The 23,651-nt window shown below is 44.2% G+C and overlaps 1 protein-coding gene across 1 annotated transcript in view; it reads left to right on the top strand.

The window, feature by feature from the left end:
* LOC126417137 (zinc finger SWIM domain-containing protein 8 homolog) overlaps positions 1-23,651 on the top strand; it is a 516,142-nt gene that overhangs the window by 447,902 nt on the left and 44,589 nt on the right. The window contains exons 14-18 of the mRNA XM_050085037.1: positions 860-1,025; positions 4,345-4,456; positions 18,893-19,007; positions 19,342-19,622; positions 22,622-22,833. Of these exons, the coding sequence (XP_049940994.1) occupies positions 860-1,025; positions 4,345-4,456; positions 18,893-19,007; positions 19,342-19,622; positions 22,622-22,833 (886 nt within the window). The remainder of the gene's footprint in view (positions 1-859; positions 1,026-4,344; positions 4,457-18,892; positions 19,008-19,341; positions 19,623-22,621; positions 22,834-23,651) is intronic.

Here is a 23,651-nt window from a genome sequence, read left to right as displayed (position 1 = left end):
ACTGTGACCAAGAAACGGTTGGACCACCCAGTTTCTGAGCACACTGCCTGACACAACATTATTCATTTCAATGACTGCTTCACAGCCTGTGCTGTCTGGACCCTTCCCACCACCACCAGCTTTTCTGAATTGTGCTGTTGGGAACTCTCACTACAATATAGATACCATACGTTCCCATAACGCTCCTGGGCTCAACCTTCGTTAGTCATTGCCCTTTACCTACCCTCCCCTTTGCTGCTCCCATTCCAACATTAAAATGCCCTCTATTCCACCAATGCACTGACAGTGTTTTTACTTCTCTCCTTTTCTGCTAACCATCTCTCGCCCTCCTAACCTCTGTCTAACATGCTGTCTGCACCTATCTGCCCTGCCTTCTCCCCCACCTTGTCCCTAAATGCCCCAACAAGCAGCACTTCAGTGCCCCCACTCCTATCCTGCTAACCTTCCCCCTCCGTGCCCCAGCGTCCTCCTTACCTTCAACACCCAGTTTGCTTCTCCCATCATGCGCTGCTACTCACAGTCTGGTCCTGGCAGCTAGAGACTATGGTCTAGCGTGCGCGCGCGCTTTGTGTGTGTGTGTGTGTGTGTGTGTGTGTGTGTGTGTGTGTGTGTGTGTGTGTGTGCGTGTGTGTGTGGGGGGGGGGGCATGATGAATTTTCTTTGTGCCTATTTGCAACTCAGCAGCTCAGCTGCATGATGAGTGGCAACTATCCTTTTCTTAATACAGTGGATGCTTCAGACAGAGAGAGAGAACAGCTCTCTTGCAGTGACTATTGGATAGCTCCAAAATATGTCTTTCAATCCCATTTTTTTTGTAGTTGTGCTATGAAAAGATGACTAAAAGCTGACTTTGTTTCAGAGGTGACCTTGCAATTGCACTTCTGGTCCATTACAAGGATGATCCAAACAAGATTTCCAGAATAATGGACAAGCTTTTAGACAGGGAAGTTCATCAGTTGGTAAAAACTACCATCCATGCGTCTTATTATTCAAACAATCCACCTACCAGGAGTCATTTGAGCAAGGTAAGATTGTATAATATTTTGGAACATAACAAAGTTTATAACATATCTATGCTGTTATATTATGGTGATTTCTGGTTCTCTTTTTCTCCATGAATTTATTAATTAAGTGATTGCAAGTGCTGATCATTCAGGGAAGCAGATGATGACTGAATTGACTGAAAACTACGATTGTTAAGAGATTACGAACAGTATGTTTTATTACAGATATTCGGGAATTATGAACACTTTTAACTACACACAGCTAAGCCACATTCCGCATGCCATCATATGTTACCTACGGGGTTTGCACTGAAACTTATGTGGTAACCTACTGAGATGCAAATAACGGCCTAACAGTGCCGACTAGGCCACTGCTTTGACTCAACTTGCAGACTAAGACTACGACTACAACACTTGTGCTCGTGTCAAGCAACAACAATTACCATCCCCTGAAAAGCACTGTCAGCGATCAAAGAAAATTTCATGCCTATCGCCTCAGCAAAACCAGAAGTAGCAATAATACACTGTCTGTGGCGTGACACAAACTTTCAGTTTGAAATACCAGAATTATTTTTAAAAGCTATATGTTTTCAAATTGCTTATAACACAACCTTATCCCCTTCAAAATACTCTCCATTACAATTAACACACATCCCCCACTGGTGCTTCCACTGTTAAGAACATTTTTTGTAGCTATCTTTGGAAACGGCTGACATATCTTCCCTTGTTTTTTTCCTTGACTTCTTCAATGTTGTCAAATCAGCATCCTTTCGTGCCCCTTTTCACAAGTGGGGATAAGAAAATGTCACATGGAGCCAGGTCAGGCAAGTAAGATGCGTGGGGTATCAGAACCGTGTCATTTTTATCCAAAACTGTCTAACAGAGATGGCTGTGTGTGCATGTGTGTGGTTGTCCTGTCTGCCACAAATTGCGTCTTTTTTAACAAACACTATTGCACAATCGTCTTCAAACTTCCAAATAAAAGGTTTGATTGACTGTCTGACCTGAGGGAACAAAGTCTGAATGAACTACGCCTTTGGCATCCAAAAAGCAAATCAGCATTGTTTAGATGTTTGATTTGACTTGACAACATTTTTTACAGAAAATCTGGATCAGTCTCAAGCTGTTGTTTCAAAGCACGACACGTTTCAACTTGACATTCCTTTTGATTGTCAGTCAGAACCCGAGGAACCAACTTGGCGGAAACCCTTTTCATTCCCAAATCTTCTGTTAAAATTCACTGAACCGAGCTCCAAGATAACAAACTAATATCTGACTTTTGATCAGTTGTTTGTAGACAGTATGTCAGCACAAGCTCTTGAATTTTTTCAATATTTTCGTTTATTTGGGCAGTCGATGAACTTCCAGAAAGAGGTTTGTTGTCAACTGACATGTCGTCATTTTGGAGCTGAACAAACCACTTGTACACTCGAGTTTTTCCTGTAGCGTCATCTCGGTAAGCTGTTTTCAACATTAAAACAGTTTCAGCAGCATTTTTACTGACAAGGGAACCTCCCCATCGCACCCCCTTCAGATTTAGTTATAAGTTGGCACAGTGGATAGGCCTTGATAAACTGAACACAGATCAATTGAGAAAACAGGAAGAAGTTGTGTGGAACTGTGAAAAAATAAGCAAAATATACAAACTGAGTAGTCAATGGGCCACATAAGCACCATAATGGACTATGTGAGATCAGGAGCGCCGTGGTCCCATGGTAGCATGAGCAGCTGGAGAACGAGAGGTCCTTGGTTCAAGTCTTCCCTCGACTGAAAATTTTACTTTCTTTATTTTTGCATAGTTATTATCTGTCCGTTCATTCATTGACATCTCTGTTCACTGTAATAAGTTTAGTGTCTGTGTTTTGCGACCGCATCTCAAAACCGTGCGATTAGTAGACGAAAGGACGTGCCTCTCCAATGGGAACAGAAAACATTTGTCGCAAGGTCATAGGTCAACCGATTCCTCCACAGGAAAACACATCTGATATATTCTATACGACACTGGTGACGTCATGTGCATCACATGACAGGAATATATTGTCGACCCACCTAACTTGTACACTTGGCGAATGGGTAAAAAGATTGTAGTGTCGGCAGACTTGCCAACACTACGCACACTAATTGAAAGAGGCGGCCAAGATGCACGCGCTAACTCACGCAGGCGGGTGTTAGGTCTGAAACAGGATACGTAATGAATGCTATAAAGAAAAGTACGTAGATTCTGGAGTACTTAACTTTAATCCATCATTTGTATACAACGTTCTTGATGATACAAGTGAGACTCTCTGTAAATAAATGCAATATAATGCTAATGGCGCCTTGCTAGGTCGTAGCCATGGACTTAGCTGAAGGCTATTCTAACTATCTCTCGGCAAATGAGAGAAAGGCTTCGTCAGTGTAGTCGCTAGCAAAGTCGTCCGTACAACTGGGGCGAGTGCTAGTAAGTCTCTCGAGACCTGCCGTGTGGTGGCGCTCGGTCTGCGATCACAGACAGTGGCGACACGCGGGTCCGACATATACTAATGGATCGCGGCCGATTTAAAGCTACCACCTAGCAAGTGTGGTGGCTGGCGGTGACACCACAAAGATTCTTCTACCTTGCCCGATTTAGGTTTTCTTGTGGATGTGATAATCACTCCCAAAAAAGTGATGAAAACATAAGAGTTTGTCACATAAACTAAAAATAAAAAATTAAACTTTTCACTCGATGGAAGATTTGAACCTAGGACCTTTCGTTCCGCAGCTGCTCACGTTACCACGGGACCACGGCGCTCCTGCGTTCATATCGTCCTTAATATTGCCTATCTTCCCTTGAACTACTCAGTTTGTATATTTTGCTTATTTTTTCACAGTTCCACACAACTTCTTCCTGTTTTCTCAATTGATCTGTGTTCAGTTTTTCAAGGCCTATCCACTGTGCCAACTTATAACTACATCTGAGGGGGGTGCGATGGGGAGGTTCCCTTGTGAGTAGAAATCAAAATTTTACAGCTGTATCTTGTTTAATTAAACTTTCCATTATAAAAGACAAAACGAGAGCAAAATATCGCTAGCAAAAACAATCATTGCAGACGAATGGAAAAAGCCAGATTGACAACACAGGTGACACTGAACTGGCAACGAGTTGCGCTATACACACCTAGCAATATAAATGTGTACTACACAATCTCGACTCACAGAAATGTTAATCTGCGTCTTTTAGGGTAACCCCTCATTTGACCAAGTGTAAAAGACATCTGTTTCAAATATTGCAGGTCATCTTTCAGAGAAAAACTAGAATCATACAACTTATTGTAGTGGGTTTTATTCCAAACACAATAATCATTGGTTTTGTCCACAGGTTTCGGGTCGAAGAAAAGAAGAACAGAGCTCAGCAGAACCTCCTCTAGGGGCAGTAGTCAATTCTGTTGGGACATCATCAGATGGGTTGCTTCCAGATGTTGCTCCTGGCTGTAAGTGCTGTATACTAACTGAGGAATTGTGTTTTGATGTTATTTTTAAATTTATGCAGACATAATTTTGAGTGAACATACTTCTGAAAACATGGTAGATTGTACCTCTGCTAGTTGCTGAGTGAATAGTGGAAATACGCTTGTTAGAAATTATTTGAAGAGATAGGAAAACAAGCAGATGGATCAGGAAACAGACTGGAGTGGAAGATGATGATATAACTTAATGAAAATGAAATGGAAGTGAGTGTGAAATGTAGCTGGGCAAATGGATTGTAGATTGACCATAAAGGAGGTTCTTTGTATGATTCAAAGAGATATGAAAAGACAGTGACTAATTGGAGGAGTGGATTTGTAATATTAGAAAACATGGAGGAGCAGTGTGTGTGGTTAACCTTAAAATTGTAATGCACAGAAAAGTGCAAATGAAACCTATATGTATCAGATAGACACATTCATTTAGAGATGTATACAAAGAATGCCAAAATTATTATTATTATGTCGGTTAGACCGTCAGTGAGAGCGCACTGCTAGTTTCTGCTACTAATATGGTGAGTACACTGTTTGTTTCATATTTTTACAATCTTCAAACAGGAGCGACTGCAGTAATGGGTAGGAACTGTGATTGTTGTGTACAGATGCGAGCTGAGTTGGCGACCTTTCGCTCACAGCTTCAGGCTGCTTTGGCTTCTGTCTCACAGCTTGAGGCTGCTGCCGAAAGGCGTCACTGGGGGGGGATCGAACACAGGGATGCGAGGGATGTCGAGCACGTCCCACGTGTTCTCTGATCAGTGCACTTCTGTGACCACTCCGGGTACTGCCTGCACTGAGGTTGACCCCTCACCCGTGGTCGAATGGGAGATCATTCCAAAGTCGGGCAGGCAGTGAAAAACTTTCCGAGGGGCTGATCGTAGGGCCTCCCCGGTTCATTTGACAAACAGGTTTTGGGCACTATCTGTGGCTGACAATGTCTCTGAGCCGAATGCAGTCATGCACCCTGTTCCAGAGGAAGCTTCTCGGCTCCAAAGGTCTGGGCATTCACAGAGGGTGAGTTTGCTGGTAGTTGGGAGCTCCAACGTTAAGCGCATAATGGGGCCCCTTAGGAACATGGCTGCCAAGGAGGGGAAGGAAGCCAGTGTGTGCACTCAATGTGCATTCCGGGGGGAGTCATTCCAAATTTGGAAAGGGTGCTTCCGGATGCCATGAAGAGTACAGGGTGCAGCCAACTGCAGGTGGTGGCTCATGTCCGTACCAGTGACGTGTATTGCTTTGGAACGGAGTAGATTCTGTCTGGTTTCGGGCGGCTAGCAGAAATGGTAAAGACTGGCAGTCTTGCTTCCGAGATTAAGGCGGAGCTCACCATCTGCAACATCGTCAATACCCCCCAGGGGGTCCACAACTCTTTTGTGGATACATGCGTGGCGAGCACGGGGCCCCAAGCTATTGCAGCCTTCTTTCTCTTCAGGGCTGCATTTCCTTCCCCTTCCCATCCTTTCCCCTCCTTGCTCCTTTCCCCTCGCCTTCTCCTCTCCCTCTTGGTGTCCTTGCTTATGTTGGCCCCCGCTATCCTCCTGGTTCTGTTGGTTTTGCAATTCGGCTTTGTTGCGTAATCATCTCCTCCTTTTGGCATTCCCTGGTCACTCTCTGGGGATTGACCTCCATTACAAAATTTCTCCTCCGTAGTGTGAGCCATTTGGAGAAGAGCACCTTACCCAGTGTCTCCGACGTGCGCCCTCCTAGTACATTCCATCTTTTCTTTCACGTCATTGTCTGATGCTAGGGTGCATAGCCAGCATGGTAGCCAGCCCGTGTGGTGGGGTTGCTATGTACCCTTTTGGTTGAGCCCCCTAAACACACAGGGATCACACTTCTGATACCTGAGCTGTGACCACCTCATGCATGCCTCAGAGTGGTTGCTCGTCATCCTGGAGCATCGGAACTCCCGGCAATGGCTGCCGTGCCAGACGGCCCTTGCTGTGGCTGGGTGGCGCCCGTGAGGAGAGCCCCTGATCAGAGTGGGTGGTATCAGGGCAGATGCTATGCGAATGAAACGCATACGGGTCCAGTACTCTGGCCGTTCTTCTGCGGCCGTCTCTCTGCGTGGAACTGATTCTTCAAGTGCTGCTTCTCTTACCCCTTCGGCCTTCCCTTCCATGGCTACCCCCTGGGAAGAGGGTCAGGCCCATCGGCTAGGGGTGAAACCTTTCCCCCGTTATCTAGTTTGCACCAGGTTGATGGAGATACTTTCACCAATACCAACCCTTTATTCTTTATGGAACACATTGAAGACAAGTTTGGTGAAGTGGACTCCCTGAGCAATATGCGGTCGGGTTCGTTGCTGATCAAAACTGCTTCAGCTGCTCAATCTGCGGCCCTTCGTGCCTGTACCGATCTTGGCACAATTCCTGTGTCCACTACCCCCCACCAGTCTCTAAATATGGTTCAAGGTGTGATTTTTCACAGGGACCTCATCCTTCAAACTGATGAGGAACTTCGGGACAATCTCGGACGGCGGGGTGTTCACTTTGTTCGGCATATTCAGAAGGGTCCAAAAGACAATCGCATTGCTGCTGGTGCCTTTATCCTGGCCTTTGAAGGGGATACCCTCCCTGAGAAAGTTAAGATTATGGTTTATCGATGTGATGTGAAGCCGTACATCCCACCTCCTATGAGGTGTTTTAAGTGCTTGCGTTTTGGACACGTCTTCCCGCTGTTCACAGGCCCCTCTCTGTGGTGACTGGACGTCCACTCCATGAGGGGAGTCCATGTGTTCCCCCTCCTGCGTGTGTAAATTGTCATGACAGTCATTCTCCACGTTCACCAGATAGCCCAGTATATAAGAAGGAAAAGAAGATAGAGGAGTATAAGTCCCTCGATCGTTCAACCTACACAGAGGCCCGTAAGAAATATACACGCTTTCACCCTGTGTCCATGACATCTAGTTATGCTTTGGTTACATCTTCACCCCTTCCTTACTCCCATCGCGGAACCCTCTCCTCCCTCCTCCCTCCCCTCCCCTCCCCTCCCCTCCCCTCCCCTCCCCTGCGGCTCCCACACCTTCTCCTCTGGGCGCTGCTCCCTCTCCCCAGCCGGAGAAGTGTCCACTCCTTCGGCGCCTGCCGGTCAAGGCCACCTCTCCCAGGATGCCCCTTCCCGGCAACTTCCAGGCCAAAGGTCTGCTGCCGCGCGACGACTGCGAGAACTGCGGTCTGTCGGCCCCCAGGTCGCCCGGTCTCTTTCTGTTCCTGATCTTGCTGCAGCTGGCTCCTTTATCTACATCTACATCTACATCTACATCCATACTCCGCAAGCCACCTGACGGTGTGTGGCGGAGGGTACCCTGAGTACCTCTATCGGTTCTCCCTTCTATTCCAGTCTCGTATTGTTCGTGGAAAGGAGGATGGTCAGTATGCTTCTGTGTGGGCTCTAATCTCTCTGATTTTATCCTCATGATCTCTTCGCGAGATATATGTGGGAGGGAGCAATATACTGCTTGACTCTTCGGTGAAGGTATGTTCCCGAAACTTTAACAAAAGCCCGTACCGAGCTACTGAGCGTCTCTCCTTCAGAGTCTTCCACTGGAGTTTATCTACCATCTCCGTAACGCTTTCGCGATTACCAAATGATCCTGTAACGAAGCGCGCTGCTCTCCGTTGGATCTTCTCTATCTCCACACAGCCCTCCTCGATCTCAGCCTGAAAAGAAGAAGAAACATAAGACCCGGGACAAAGAGCCTCTGCTGTCACCGGAGGTCCCATCCTCGACTTCACAACTGGATTCTGACCTGTCGTTCATGGATGTCGCCCCCTCCTTGTCGGTGATGGGTGGGGACCCGGCGGTATGACTGGCTTTAGCGTGTTCAACCCCCATTTGAATCATTGTTCTGTGGTTCTCCAAGGGAGTTGTAATGGATACTATCGTCACTTTCTGGGATTGAAATCCCTTCTTTCGTCTTGCTGTGCAGCTTGTGTGGTTCTCCAGGAATCTCATGTTACTGATGCTCACTCACCGACCATCTGTGGTTTCCGTGTTTTCTGTTGAAATCGGGTCGGACCCCTGCGGGCTTCTGGTGGCGTTTGTACGTTGGTCCATACAGACATTGCTAGCACATGGATTCCTCTTCAAACTATATTGGAAGCGGTTGCTGTTAGGGTCCACCTAGACTCTGCGGTCACGGTTTGCAATCTTTATCTCCCTCCTGACAAGACTCTTACACCTGCTGCCTTAACTGCCCTTCTTCAGCAACTTCCTCCTCCCTTCCTCCTCCTTGGGGATTTTAATGCTCATCATCCTTTATGAGGAAGTGGCTTTCCATCTAGACGAGGTCTTCTCATAGACCAGTTTATTGCAGACCACGACTTGTGCCTTCTTAATGATGGCTCCCCTCCTCATTTCAGTGCCGGTCATGGTACCTTTTCTGCCATTGATCTTTCTTTTCCCTCTCTCCTCCCTTCATTACACTGGTCGCCACACGACGACCTTTGTGATAGTGACCATTTCCCGTTGATTATCTCGCTCCCTTCCTGCTCCCCGATGGGCAGGTTACCTCGTTGGTCTTTCCACCGCGCCGATTGGCCTCTATACACTGCACAGGTCGTGTTTTCTCCCTCTTTGTCGGGTTGTATTGATGACGTCGTACGTGATGTGTCTGATGCGATTGTTTGCGCTGCTAGCCTTGCTGTCCCGCGCTCATCTGGACCATTTCGTCGCCGGCAAGTCCCATGGTGGAGTACAGCCATTGCCATTGCCATTGCCATTGCCATCCGTGATCGCCGTCGAGCTTTGCAACACTTTAAGAGGCACCCATCCGTAGCCAGCCTTACTACCTTTAAACGCCTCCGTGCTAAAGCCCGTTATTTAATCAAACAGAGCAAGCGGATATGTTGGGAATGATTCGTTTCTTTGGTTCTACTGTCCCTCTGTCACGGGTATGGGCTACAGTTCGTTCTCTCCAAGGTTGCCATCGGCAGTCCACCTTCCCAGGCCTTCACCTCCCAGATGGCCTTTGTACGGACCCATTAGTTCTTGCAGAACATCTTGCGACCCATTTTGCAGTGGCATCAGCATCAGCCTCCTATCCAGCTGCTTTGCTTCACCAGAAACAGCGGGCTGAAGCTTCCACCTTATGTTTTACCCCTTGTGAGTCAGAATCTTACAACGAACCTTTTATTGAATGGGAATTTCTTTCTGCTCTATCTTCTTCTCATGATACGGCCCCTGGCCCAGATTCCACTCATAAGCAACTGCTTCAACATCTCAGTGCTCCACAACGGCAACATCTTCTTCGGGTGTTTAACCGTATCTGGCTCCAGGGTGACTTGCCTTCTCAGTGGAGGGATAGCATCGTGGTTCCTGTCCTTAAGCCTGGTAAGAACCCCCTATCTGTTGACAGCTATCGGCCAATTAGTTTGACCAATGTTGTTTGTAAGTTACTTGAACGGATGGTAGCCCGTCGGCTCAATTGGGTCCTCGAATCTCGGGATCTATTGTCCCCTTGCCAGTGTGGCTTTCAAGAGAGACGGTCTCCAATCTTTCATTTACTTCGCTCGGAATCCGCAGTGCGGCAGGCTTTTTCCCAGTGCCGCCATTTGGTTGCAGTGTTTTTTGACCTTCGCAAGGCCTATGACATGGCCTGGCGCCATCACATCTTACTTACCCTCCATCAGTGGGGTCTTCAGGGCCCACTCCCGATTTTTAGCCTCCAGTTCCTGTTCCATCGGTCATTCAGAGTTCGAGTTGGTACTGTTTTTAGTTCTCCACGGACCCAGGAGACGGGCATCCCACAGGGTTCTGTCTTGAGTGTCCTTCTTTTCCTCATTGCTATCGATGGACTTGTGGCCTCTGTCGGTCCTTTGGTCGCCCCTGCCCTGTATGTGATTGATTTCTGCATTTGGGTTAGTTCCTCTTCGATGGCATCTGCAGAACGGCAGTCACATGGGTTACAATTCTCTCCTTCAAAATCGCGAGTGGTCCACTTCTGTCGCCGTACTACGATCCATCCTGATCCAGAGTTCTATCTCGATGCACTACTATTGCCTGTGGTCCCACAGTTTCGTTGCCTGGGTCTTCTTTTCGACAACAAGCTCACTTGGCTGCCCCATATCAGACTTCTGAAGGTAGGATGTTTCCGTAAACTCTAATGTCCTTCGCTTCCTTGCCCACTCCTCTTGGGGTGCGGACCGCTCCCTCCTTCTCCGTCTTTATCGTGCTCTACTTCTGTCTCGCTTGGACTATGGTTGTCAAGTTTATGGTTCAGCTGCTCCTTCCACACTGCACGTGCTGGATCCAGTCCATCATCGTGGTATCCGTTTGGCCACCGGTGCCTTCCCTACTAGCCCTGTTGATAGTCTCCTGGTTGAAGCTGGCATCCCCCCCCCCCCCCCCCCCCCCTTTCTGTTCGGCGGTCCCAGCTTCTGGTGTCTTATGCAGTTGCTATCCGTTCCTCTCCCACTCCTCCTTCCTATTCTCTCCTGTTCCCAGACCATGGACGTCGCCCACCCGACTCCTGCTCTCGGGTGGGTTTACCGGTTGGGCTCCACTTTGCGCCTCTTTGCCGTGATTTTCAGCTTCCTTCTTTGTTCTGTCTTCCTCGCTCCCCCCCCCCTCCCCCCCTCGGGTAGTTCCTCGGCCTCGAAATTGGATGGATCTCCGCCGAGGTCCGAAAGATTCTATCCCCCTGATGGTGTTCCGTTCCTTTTTCCGCCAAATTTTATGGGAGTTTCGGGTTGCTGTTGTTTTTTACACTGATGGCTCTAAATCTGCTGATCATGTGGGGTATGCCTTCACGTCCTCTGTTGGAACGGAAAATTATCTGCTGCCACCTACATGTGGGGTGTTTACTGCGGAGTTGATGGCAATTTCCCAGACCCTTACCTTTATTAAACAGTCCCAACACAACCGCGGTTTGTTATGTACGGACTCGATGAGTGGCCTTCTTGCTATTGACCGGTGTTTTTCGCGCCATCCCTTGGTCTCTGCCATCCATGACCATCTCGCTGCTATTCACTGTGCTGCTTGTTCCGTTGACTTTCTTTGGGTCCCAGGCCATGTGGGTATCCCGGTTAATGAGCTCGCTGATCGTTTGGCTGGGGGAGCAGTCACTAACCCCCCCGTTTTCTGTAACCCCTCTTGCAGCGGATTTACGGCTTCACATCAAATCCCGCTTCGCACAGTCATGGGCCAATTCTTGGGAGCTACTCCCCTGTCTAATAAGCTTTGCGCGATTAAGGTGACACCAGGCCCGTGGCGTTCTTCCTTTCGCCTCTCCCGAAAGGACTCGACCACACTGTGTCGTCTCCGCATTGGCCATACCAGGCTGACCCATGGTTTTCTTTTGCGTGATGAGCCAACCCCACTTTGTGTTTGTGGAGCCTTCCTGTCAGTAGCCCACATTTTGGTTGACTGCCCCCTTCTTTTGCCTCTGCGTGCTAAGTACAGACTCCCCCACACTTTGCCTTTGATGTTGGCTGAAGATTCCCGGATGGTCTCTCTGGTTCTCGGTTTCCTCTGGGAAAGTGGTTTTTATTCTCAGTTTTAAGGTTTTTAATCTCTCTCTGGTGTTGTGGCGGGGTGGTGAGTGTTTGGGTGTCTCCCACTGTAAGCCGTGTTTGGAGATTCCCGACTCAGCTCCCTGACCGAGATCCTCTTTTCTTCCACTTTTACTCTGTTTTTACCCCCTTTTTTTTAAGGATTGGTTAGTCTTCTTTTCCCATACGTACTTCTACATTCTAGCGGTTGCACCTTTTAAGTCACAGGTGGTCTTGCCTATGCTGCTTCAGCATAGCGTTGGGTTCTTTCTCTTGCTGGCTTCCCTCGTTTTGTTTTTTACCATTGACAACATGACTGCCCCTTTACGTTTTTAGCCTTTTCCCTTTTATTGTTCTGACTTTCCTGAGATGTCACATTAGCGGAATGGACCACATTTGAAACAAAGGACTGATGATCTTGCTGGTTGGTCCCTTAAACCCCAAACAACCAACCAAGCACCGTCAGTAGAACCGACTGTGGTCCTTTGGTGCAAAGCCAAGTGGAGGGTCTGAATCAGAGGCTCGGGCAGCAGATTCCTTGACTTGTGCCATTGGGTGGTGGGTTTCCGGGTTCCGCTTAATAGGTCAGGAGGCGGCTACATGGGTAGAGGGGGCTGTGTGGAAGGGACTGGGCGGTTTCTTAGGTTAGAGGGTCTTGGGGAACCACGGAAGGGACGTCCGTCTAAAAGTGGGCAGGTAAAACACTGTAAGGTAGTTGTGAAACGATTGGTATTGTAGTTGTAAATTGTCGTAGCGGTGTTGGGAAAGAACCAAAGCTCCAAGCCATAATAGAAAGCACTGAAGCTCAAAGAGTTGTAGATACAGAGAGCTGGCTAAAGCCAGAAATAAGTTCAGCTGAAATTTTTTCAAACGATCTAACAGTGTTCAGAAAGGATAGATTAAATACAATTGGTGGTACAGTATTTATTGCTGTCAGAGGTAGTTTGCCTTGTAGTGAAATTGAAGTAGATAGTTCATGTGAAATAGTATAGGTAGAGGTTATACCTGACAATTGGACTAAACTATTAATTGGATCGTTTTTACCGACCCTCCGACTCGGGAGATATAGTTGCTGAACAGTTCAAAGAAAACTTGAGTCTCATTTCAAATAAGTATCCCACTCATAGAATTACAGTTGGTGGGGATTTCAATGTACCCTCGATGTGCTGGAAAAATTATACATTTAAAGCAGGCGGCAGGCACAAATCGTCTTCCGAAATTGTACTGAATGCTTTCTCAGAAAATTGTTTTGAACAATTAGTTCATGAACCCACTCGAAGCATAAATGGTTGCGAAAGCATACTTGACCTTTTAGCAACAAATAATCATGGACAAATAGTGAGTATTGTTACGAATACAGGGATTAACGACGACAAGGCAGTTGCTGCTAGGCTGAATACCGTAACACCTACAACCATCAAAAAGAAAAGAAAAGTATATCTATTTAGAAAAGCTGATAAAAATGCTCTTAACGCCTTTTTGAAGAGACAGTCTTAATGTTTTCAGAGAGATAGTATTGACAGCAATTGAGAGATGTATACCACATAAATTAATAAGTGATGGTACTGACTGTCCATGGTACACAAAGCAGGTCAGACGTTGTTGCAGAAGCAACGGAAAAATCATGCCAAATTTAAGAGAATGCAAAATCCCCAAGATTGGCAAGGGTTTACAGAAGTTCGAAATATGACTCTTACTTCAATGCAAGATGCTTTTAATAATTTCCACAACGAAATTCTGTCTCAAAACACGGCAGAAAACCCAAAGAGATTCCGGCCATACATAAAGCACACCAGTGGCAAGGCGCAGTCAATACCTTCACTGTGCGATAACAACAGTGAAGTCACTGATGACAGTGCCACTAAAGCAGAGTTATTAAACACTGTTTTCTGAAACTCCTTCACCAAAGAAGACGAAGTAAATATTCCTGAATTCCAATCAAGAACGACTGCCAAGATGAGAAACATAGAAGTAGATGTGCTCGGTGTAAGGAAGCATCTTAAATCACTTAATAAAGGCAAGGCCTCCAGTCCAGATTGTATACCAGTCAGGTTCCCCTCAGAGTATGCTGATAAAATAGCTCCATATTTAGCAATTATATACAACCACTCGCTCACAGAAAGATCCGTACCTAAAGACTGGAAAATTGCTCAAGTCACACCAATACCCAAAAAGGGAAGTAGGAGTAATCTGCTGAATTATAGGACTATATCAGTAACATCGATTTGCAGTAGGGTTTTGGAACATATACTGTATTCGAACATCATGAAGTACCTCGAAGAAAACGATTTATTGACACATAGTCAGCATGGATTCAGAAAATGTTGTTGTTGTGAAACACAACTAGCTCTATATACTGGTTAATTAATAAGTGCTATCGACAGGGGATGTCAGATTGATTCCATATTTTTAGATTTCCAGAAGGCTTTCGGCACCATTCCTCACAAGCGTCTTCTAAGTAGATGGAAAGTCATGGAGTAAAACAGAAGTAATATCCGGCATTCCCCAAGGAAGTGTTATAGGCCCTCTATTGTTCCTGATCTATATTAACGATGTAGGAGACAATCTGAGTAGCTGTCTTAGATTGTTTGCAGATGATGCTGTCATTTACCATCTTGGGAAGTCATCAGGTGATCAAAATGACTTGCAAAATGATTTAGATAAGATATCTGTATGGTGCGAAAAGTGGCAGTTGATCCTGAATAAGGAAAACTGTGAAGTTATTCACATGAGTACTAAAAGAAGTCAGCCAAATTTCAATTAAGCGATAAGTCACACAAATATGAAGGCTGTCAATTCAACTAAATACTTAGGTATTACAATTACAAATAACCTAAATTGGAATGATCCCATGGATAATATTGTGGGTAGAGCAAACCAAAGACTGCGATTCATAGGCAGAACACTTAGAAGGTGCAACAGGTCTACTAAAGAGACTGCTTACACCACGCTTGTCCACCCTATTCTGGAGTATTGCTGTGCGGTGTGGGATCCGCATCAGGTGGGACTGACGGATGACATCCAAAAAGTATAAAGAAGGGCAGCTCATTTTGTATTATTGCAAAATTGGGGAGATAGTGTCACAGACATGATACGTGAATTGTACCGGCAATCATTAAAACAAAGGCGTTTTTTGTTGCGACGGGATCTTCTCATGAAATTTCAATCACCAGTTTCTCCTCCGATTGCGAAAACAGTCTGTTGCCATGCACCTACATAGGGAGAAATGATCATCATGATAAAATAAGAGAAATCGGGGCTCGCACAGAATAATTTAAGTGCTCGTTTTTCCCCCGTGCTATTCGAGAGTGGAACGGTAGAGAGGCAGCTTGAAGGTGGTTCATTGAACCCTCCACCGGGCACTTTATTGTGAATAGCAGAGTAATCACGTAGATGTAGATGTAGATTATCATTATTTTCTTCTGAATGGGCCAACTAAGGACTAAGTGACAATTTCTTTTCCTTAAGGGGCTGGCACGTATTCAGTATTTATTGACAATACTAGTTTTGTCAAAACTTCAATATATTGAGGTGACACTCTTACCCCAGTAATATTGTAAGTTGGTGATGTAATTTTACGATGTTAAGTTGTGTGTGCTGAAATTATATCAGCTGTAGCTGGTGAACAACAGGAAAAAAAAAAATGTAGTGGGGTCCAAGAGTGGCTGGAGGAGTGGAGGAGCGACTTGTCACATATTAATTTACTGACTAAAATCATAACCGTGGACCCAAAAGATCTCTTAAACTATTTGTGGATGAGTCCTGCATCTTCAGACAAATTATTAATGGTCATGCAACATAAAGTATAGAAGCAAAATATGTTAATGAAAATGGCAATGGCAGCCGAAGAGATTAGATGTAACTTTGATATTTGTGGCGACAGGCAGGTCATTTTAATGTTCGAAGTTTAGTGCTTCAGTATCAGCAAACACATTTAGGAAAAGTGATATTGGAATATATGAAATAATTGTATCTGTCTTACAATAATATATTCAGATTATTAACATAAATTATTTCTTTATAAAGTGGTGATGATGACAAGTATTTTGCAGTCCTTTTACTACTCGTTGCATATATATGGCGTACTTTCCAAATACAACTTTTTTCTACACTGCTGTGTAATTCAACAAGCCAATGGACATACACTGTGTTTTCAAATGAATAAAGAAAACAGTGTCACAGTGTGTCCTCCATTGACCACCCTAAAGTGGTAAACTATAAATTTATTGAAGCCTTGTGTTTGGTTCATGATGTCCTGCAAATATTATATGGCGAATATTATCAAACTGTCGATTCTCAACCTCACATGTTCAGTACATACTGACAATATTGAGAATCTTTTTTGGGGCCATCAGTAGTACTCATCAATATTTTTAGTACTGACGATATGTTGATATGCACCCTCAGATGGTCAGTATATTTATGGTTTGACAGAATTGTTGATTGTGTGAGTGCCTCTTTACTTGGTGCCTGACCCTCTCCCCTCCCTATACTCTTTCATCCATTCTCTGTGTTTTTCTTCCTGTCTTCTAACCATTTCAGACTAGTTTTTTCACTCTACTATCATGTAACCCTTCCATATTAAATACTTCTTCCCTAAACACTTCTGTCTGTTGTTTCTTCAGCTTTGTTTTGTAATTCCATTTTTTACTTTGTGGATCTTACTCATTGACTTTTTATCTGACATATATTTGAAGGTATTTTTGATTAATCTACTGTCTTGCATTAGATACAAATATCCAAAAAATAAGTCTTCTTTTTCTCATTACTTCTGATATGTTTTCTATGTTTTGATAAATTTCATCATTAATTCATAATTAGTAATGCCATAGTTTCTCATGGGCCTAATATTTTACTAAAGATTCACCTCTCCAGTACTTTGAATTCATCTGAACTATAGTCTAATATTAGGCATTCACTTGCTTATAGATATTCTAACTTCCCTACTGTATTGTAATGCCTAATTGTTGGAATTTTAGACACACATTTTTTTATTGTTAAGGTCTTCAGTTATATTCTGTGCCCTCTGCATTTTATGTTTCCTTTCTTCTACAGCAGATCCAGTCAGACAATTTTCTTGCTTATCTCCCTAAGGAAAGTTAAAATGCTTAAATATTTTAACTTTCTCTATTTGGTCCATATTTGTTTTCAGAAATTTCAATGAATTTCTTAATATTCAGTATATTATTATTATTTTCTTTCCCTTGCAGAAATTCTAAAACTGGACTTACTGGATATTTTTTCTAAAATATTATCTTGTGTTACAGCAGATGTCACATTTTGAGATAGTATGTCTGTAAATGCAAGACCGTTTATTCCATTTTTTTTTCCCACTTCCCAACCTTGTTAGTGAAATCTTATTATTGGTTTTGGATTCGAAAGTCTCAATATTTTTTTTTTTTTATAGAACACAATATGGAAATACTAGAGTAAACAAATAAGTATGTGTGTTGCAAATATGCACAAATACAACAGTTAATTGAAATAATCTATCTGATTTGTATAACTGAACATATTATGGTCTACTCACGTGACATGTTAGTTGAAACAAACTGGAAATAGAAAGGCAAGAGGAACAGTATCTGTACATTGTACCTGAATAACTTGTTTCGTAATTGACATATTTTTTTCCAACTTTGCTAATTACTCCCTGTTTATGTTTTCTCTTCTAAAAAACAAAAAAGGAGAGATCTTGTCCTTAAACTTAGGTGTGTGTAAACTGTTTCACACTGTTTTTTAGCCCACGCATGTAATCCTGACATGTATTGCTGACACTTTGCCTTAGTGCAGTTCTTACTGACAGCTTTTCAAAGTGTAAAACATTTGAAGTCATTTGAAACATTTGGCATTGTCATCTGTGGCCACATATAATTACAAGAGGAAAATAGTGTTTGTATTGACAGAACTGCTGTTGGGTGCTGACCTGTTACAGTTAAAGCACACACATGAAAAAGAGCTATGTTGTTTTCCATAAATGTGCTTATGAAGTAGCAGAAAATGAGAGATACCATATTGGCCTGTATAATTTTGAGGTAGGGTTGGGTGGATGAGAAACTCCATGGAGAAAATTTGTCAGATTACTTACAGAAAATTTGTCAGATTACTTACTTATAAAAACTATTCACTGTATGTTCTCTCTCTCTCTCTCTCTCTCTCTCTCTCTCTCTCTCTCTCTCTCTCTTCCCCCCCCCCCCCACCCCCACCCCCCCCTCCCCCCCACCTGCCCCCTGTACCCCTATCCCCCTGGCAGATTAAAACTGCGTATGGGACCACGACTCAAAACCTGAACCTAAGTCTTTCATGAGCCAGTGCTGTACTGACTGATTTTTCCAGGCCCGCCTCCTGACCTGCCCTCACAGTTTTACTTCCACAAGTACCTCTCTTCTACTATATTGTGATAAATATTTTTGTCACTCTCCTCCAGAAGTACTTTGTCCTCACTAACTTACAGGCCATTGGATATGCAGCCCTTCTTGAAGTCTCGTTGATAACATCAGTGATATTGTGTGCCATCAAGAGGGAATCCTCTCACACATAAGGCTGACTGGTAGTCTGTTGATCTTGCCAGTGTATGATGGCCTTGTAAATCCACTTGGAATAATGTATGTAGAGACGGTCTTCAAATTTCATGTTACTAACTAGATCGAATACTTGCAGTTTTGAACGCTCACCTCCACTGGGCCGATCGTCTGTGCAGCAATTAAGGAATGAGGACTGCAGTTAAAGTTTCTTTCATGCAAAAATATACTGGTATTTGTAGGTTCACGCAAAGCAGATAAGCTGCGCCCTAATTTTTTGTGCCATAATTTTGTGGAAAAAACACAACTTATATTTGGGTCAATATGGTAAAGTGATTTAGATTTTGTAAGAATTTTGATGAGTAATTGGTAGAAATCGTTATTTGCTTTTATAGGTTCTGGCAGTCGTCCACACAGTGCAACAAGTGCGGAGTTGGAGCAGGCAATGTCGGGACTTTGCATTAGTAGTCCTCCAAACCCCATGCCACCACCTCGTACAAAGGAGTCGAGGTGAGTAATTGTTTATTATCTATGAATAATAACCATAAAAGATCCCTGCATGTGAACAAAAATGTTAGTATATTAAGTGAAATAAACTGATTATTTAAAAAAAAATTGTGGAGTGATTATGATGACACATTATTACTGATGAGGGAGGGGGAGAGAGAGAGAGAGAGAGAGAGAGAGAGAGAGAGAGAGAGAGAGAGAGAGAATGAAAGTTTTGTTAAATTGTTCATCACTTTACACCCAATTTCTTATCCATAAAATTAAACTAGAGGTTGTAATAAATTTTAGGAGTGAATTTAATTTTTCTCTGATTGCATATGATTTGATCTCTAATTAGGTACAAGGGCAAGCGTGCATATCCGTCCGTCCCGAACCAGCCATCTGAAGCTAGTGCCCACTTTATGTTCGAACTAGCCAAGACAGTTTTGTTGAAGGCTGGTGGCAACAGCAGCACGTCACTCTTCACGCAGGCTTCCACGTCACAGAATCATCATGGCCCACACCGTGTGTTGCATATATGTGCATTCCAGCTGGGTCTTTACGCACTTGGACTTCACAACTGTGTGTCGCCAAACTGGCTCAGCCGCACATACTCTTCACATGTCTCTTGGATAACAGGTAGGATATGATGTGATAATGCATTTTCCTGAAAATTGTGAATAACCTATTTGCAGCTCACTTGTCTGATACAGTTGTGAAACATATCTAAAAACAAAGATGATGTGACTTACCAAATGAAAGTGCTGGCAGGTCGACAGACACACAAACAAACACAAACATACACACAAAATTCAAGCTTTCGCAACAAACTGTTGCCTCATCAGGAAAGAGGGAAGGAGAGGGAAAGACGATAGGATGTGGGTTTTAAGGGATAGGGTAAGGAGTCATTCCAATCCCGGGAGCGGAAAGACTTACCTTAGGGGGAAAAAAGGACGGGTATACACTTGCGCACACACACACACGTGTGGATGGATATGTGTGTGTGTGCGAGTGTATACCCGTCCTTTTTTCCCGCTAAGGTAAGTCTTTCCGCTCCCGGGATTGGAATGGCTCCTTACCCTCTCCCTTAAAACCCACATCCTTTCGTCTTTCCCTCTCCTTCCCTCTTTCCTGATGAGGCAACAGTTTGTTGCGAAAGCTTGAATTTTGTGTGTATGTTTGTGTTTGTTTGTGTGTCTGTCGACCTGCCAGCACTTTCATTTGGTAAGTCACATCATCTTTGTTTTTAGATATATTTTTCCTACGTGGAATGTTTCCCTCTATTATAACACTTGTGAAACAGTTACATATGAAAATTATTGTTTGTTATTATTTTGAAGGAATTATTACTTGGGAAGACTACAATTAAAATACATCTTCATTTTATCTTTCAATTTACCCCCTCCTCCTCTAGTTCCTGTCATTTATTCACAAGATGTACATGGACAAATAATGGGAAATACAGGACGGAATAGTGACTATAATGAAAAGGATGGGTTGTTACTCACTGTATAGTGGCGATGTTGACTCCTTATAGGCACAACAAAGAGACTGTCAAACAAGGAAGCTTTTGGCCAAAAGGCCTTCTACTGAATTAGACAATATAAGTTCAGCAATGGAAAATCCAGGATGGTGGAATGTGTGTGTGTGTGTGTGTGTGTGTGTGTGTGTGTGTGTGTGTGTGTGTGTGTGTGTGTGTTCTATCACTGACGAAAGCCTTGTTGGCCGAAAGCTCGTTTTGTGACAGTCTTTTTGTTGTATGTATCTGTGACTCGGCTACTCTGCTATATGATGAGTAGCAACTATCCTTTCCATAATATTGTTAGACCACACACACACACACACACACACACACACACACACACACACACACAAAACCACTGCCTCTGGCTGCCGTTGCCTGGCTGTAAGCAGCTGTGCATAATGGTAGAAGCAACCTGGGTGGTGGGAGTAAGGAGGAAGCTGAGGTGAAGAGGGGAGGATAGCAGGGTAGAGGTGTACACAGTGAAGTGCTGCTCGTGGAAACCTACAGCGTGAGGTAGGGGAGGGTAGGGCAGCAAGTTGGAGTGGGGAGGTTAGATGGAGGTTGGGGGAGGTCAGAGTAGGGGAGGGGGGGAGGGCAGGGAAAGGGGGAGGGGCAGGAAATAAAATAAGTAAAAATACTGTATGCATTGGTGGAATGAGTGCTGTGTAATGCTGGAATGGGAACAGGAAAGTGGCTGAGGTAAGGAAGATGACTAACATAGGTTGAGCCAGGAGGGTTACCAGACTGTAGGATATATTGCAGGGAGAGTTATCACCTGTGCAACTGAGAAAAGATGGTGTTGGTAGGAAGACTCCAGATGGTATATGCTGTGAATCAGTCATTTAAATGAAGAGTGTTGTGTGGGGGATCATGCTCAGCAACTGGGTGGTCCAGCTGTTTCTTGGCCACAGTATGTCGGTGTCCATTCATGTGGACAGATGAGCTTGTTGGTTGTCTTGCCCACATAGAACACTGCACACTGGTTCATGACTGGTTCCACAGAGAGCTCTGCCTTTGATGGGAGTCGGTGATGTTTGTGACTGGACTGGAGTAGATGATGGTGTGAGGATGTACGAGACAGGTGTTGCATCTAGTTCTGTTGTAGGGGTGTGAGCCATGAGGCAAGGGGTTGGAAGCAGGGGTTGAGTAGGGATGGACAAGGATATTGTGTAGGTTTAGCGAGTGGCGGAATACCACTTTGGGAGGGGTGGGAAGGATAATGGGTAGGACATTTCCTCATTTCACGGCATAGTGAGAAGTAGTTGAAACCCTGATGGAGAACGTGCTGCAGTTGCTCCAGTCCTGGTTGGTACTGACTCACAAGGGGAATGCTCCTCTGTGGCCAGATGGTGGGAGCTCAGGAGGTGGGATAGTGACTAGAGCGATAAGGCCTTGGCAGCCAGAGAGAGAGAGAGAGAGAGAGAGAGAGAGAGAGAGGGGGGGGGGAGGTTGTGTGTGTGTGTGTGTGTGTGTGTGTGTGTGTGTGTGTGTGTGTGTGTACGTCGTCTAATTTGGAAGAAGCCTTTTGACCAAAAGTTAACTTGTTTGGCAGTCTTTTTTGTTGTGCCCATTTTTACTCAACATCTCCATATATGATATTCATGGACAGTATCATCTGAAAGGCAATTTTTTCTCTATACACAACAAAATATTCTCATCCTACAATTCCCAATGTAAATTTCTTCTGCCTTTTCCGCCCAAATACTCTTAGTTTTCCACAGCTCCTTGTACAATCGATTCAAGTGGTTATCCTTCTACATCTCATGTTTATTTTGTGTGTTATCTTCACATTTTTCCTTCTAAAGTAAACACCTCAGATTTGCCTTCAGTATTCTCCTTCTTATCACACTCCCCCCCCCCCCCCCTGCCCCCCCTCTAGCCCTCATCTGTCTACTTTCTCCTCTCATTCATATACTCCACTCAATAACTCTTCACCCCAGTCGACTTTGAATATCAGGACAATGTAACTGGTTCCTTCCATTACTTGTACTCCACTTTGTACTTTCCATTAACAGTATAGCAGTACACTTACATGTGAACTTTGATTTAGTATTTCTGTAATTTCATTTTAAAAAACTGTTTATTAAAAATCTATTTGTATTACTTGTTCCAGGTCAGGCCACAGAGATTGGAGCACCAGCTATTTCCTTCCTAATAGACACATGGGAAGGCCACCTTACACCACCAGAAGCAGTCAGTATTGCTGACAGAGCTTCACGCGGTTGTGATGCCAACATAGTACGGGCAGCGGCTGAGCTTGCACTGTCCTGTTTGCCCCATGCACATGCACTCAACCCAAATGAAATACAGCGAGCTATATTGCAGGTATGGAGGATAGTAATTGTTTTTATATATTGTTGTGTGTGTAAAAAAAAAGATGGGATGTGACATGCTGCCTCCACAGGTGATATGGCATTCTTTTTCACTACAGAAACTTATTACATGAATGCATTTTTCACTACAGAAACTTATTACATGAATGCATTTTTAATTCTCTCTCTCTCTCTCTCTCTCTCTCTCTCTCTCTCTCTCTCTCTCTCTCTGTGTGTGTGTGTGTGTGTGTGTGTGTGTGTGTGTGTGTGTAGAGAGAGAGAGAGAGAGAGATTTGTAAAATGTTTGTTTCTGCGTAGATAGGATTGCTCTTAGGTCAGAGGAGAAACGAGAATGAAAGATCTCTAATAAGTTTGTGACTTCTTAGTTATCCACGTAAATAACTGCACGTCACTTTAGAACATACAGAATTAACGTTTTGTTCTTCACAAATGCATACAAAAACATTCTATAAAAGAAGCTGAAAGTTAATGCACTTATCTTAAATTATTATCGTGAAGATAACAAAACTAAGCAGGTCGGTGTTCAAGTGTGTGCTTGTCACTGCCATACATGCCCTGCCTCCTCTTCAAGCACTTCCTGCATCGCAAGTAGTGTGGAGCAACAGGGATATCCTGGTAATTAAATTGGATTCATTGACATACTCTTGTGGGTCAGATGTTGCAGTGGCAGCAACACTGTTGGCTGCAGCGCAGCGTGTACACAATACACAGGCTGTGAGGCAAGGTCAGTCGGTGTTTGGGAAGTTTGATCCAGTGACTGTCGACTGTTTGTAGTGTGACGTGTTGGCGAGGTATCCATGACCGCTGAGG

This window comes from Schistocerca serialis, chromosome 1, assembly GCF_023864345.2.
Source record: "Schistocerca serialis cubense isolate TAMUIC-IGC-003099 chromosome 1, iqSchSeri2.2, whole genome shotgun sequence".
Lineage (NCBI taxonomy): Eukaryota > Metazoa > Arthropoda > Insecta > Orthoptera > Acrididae > Schistocerca > Schistocerca serialis.
Note: the sequence above shows the minus strand (reverse complement) of the source record. Positions and strands in the feature narration are given on the sequence as shown.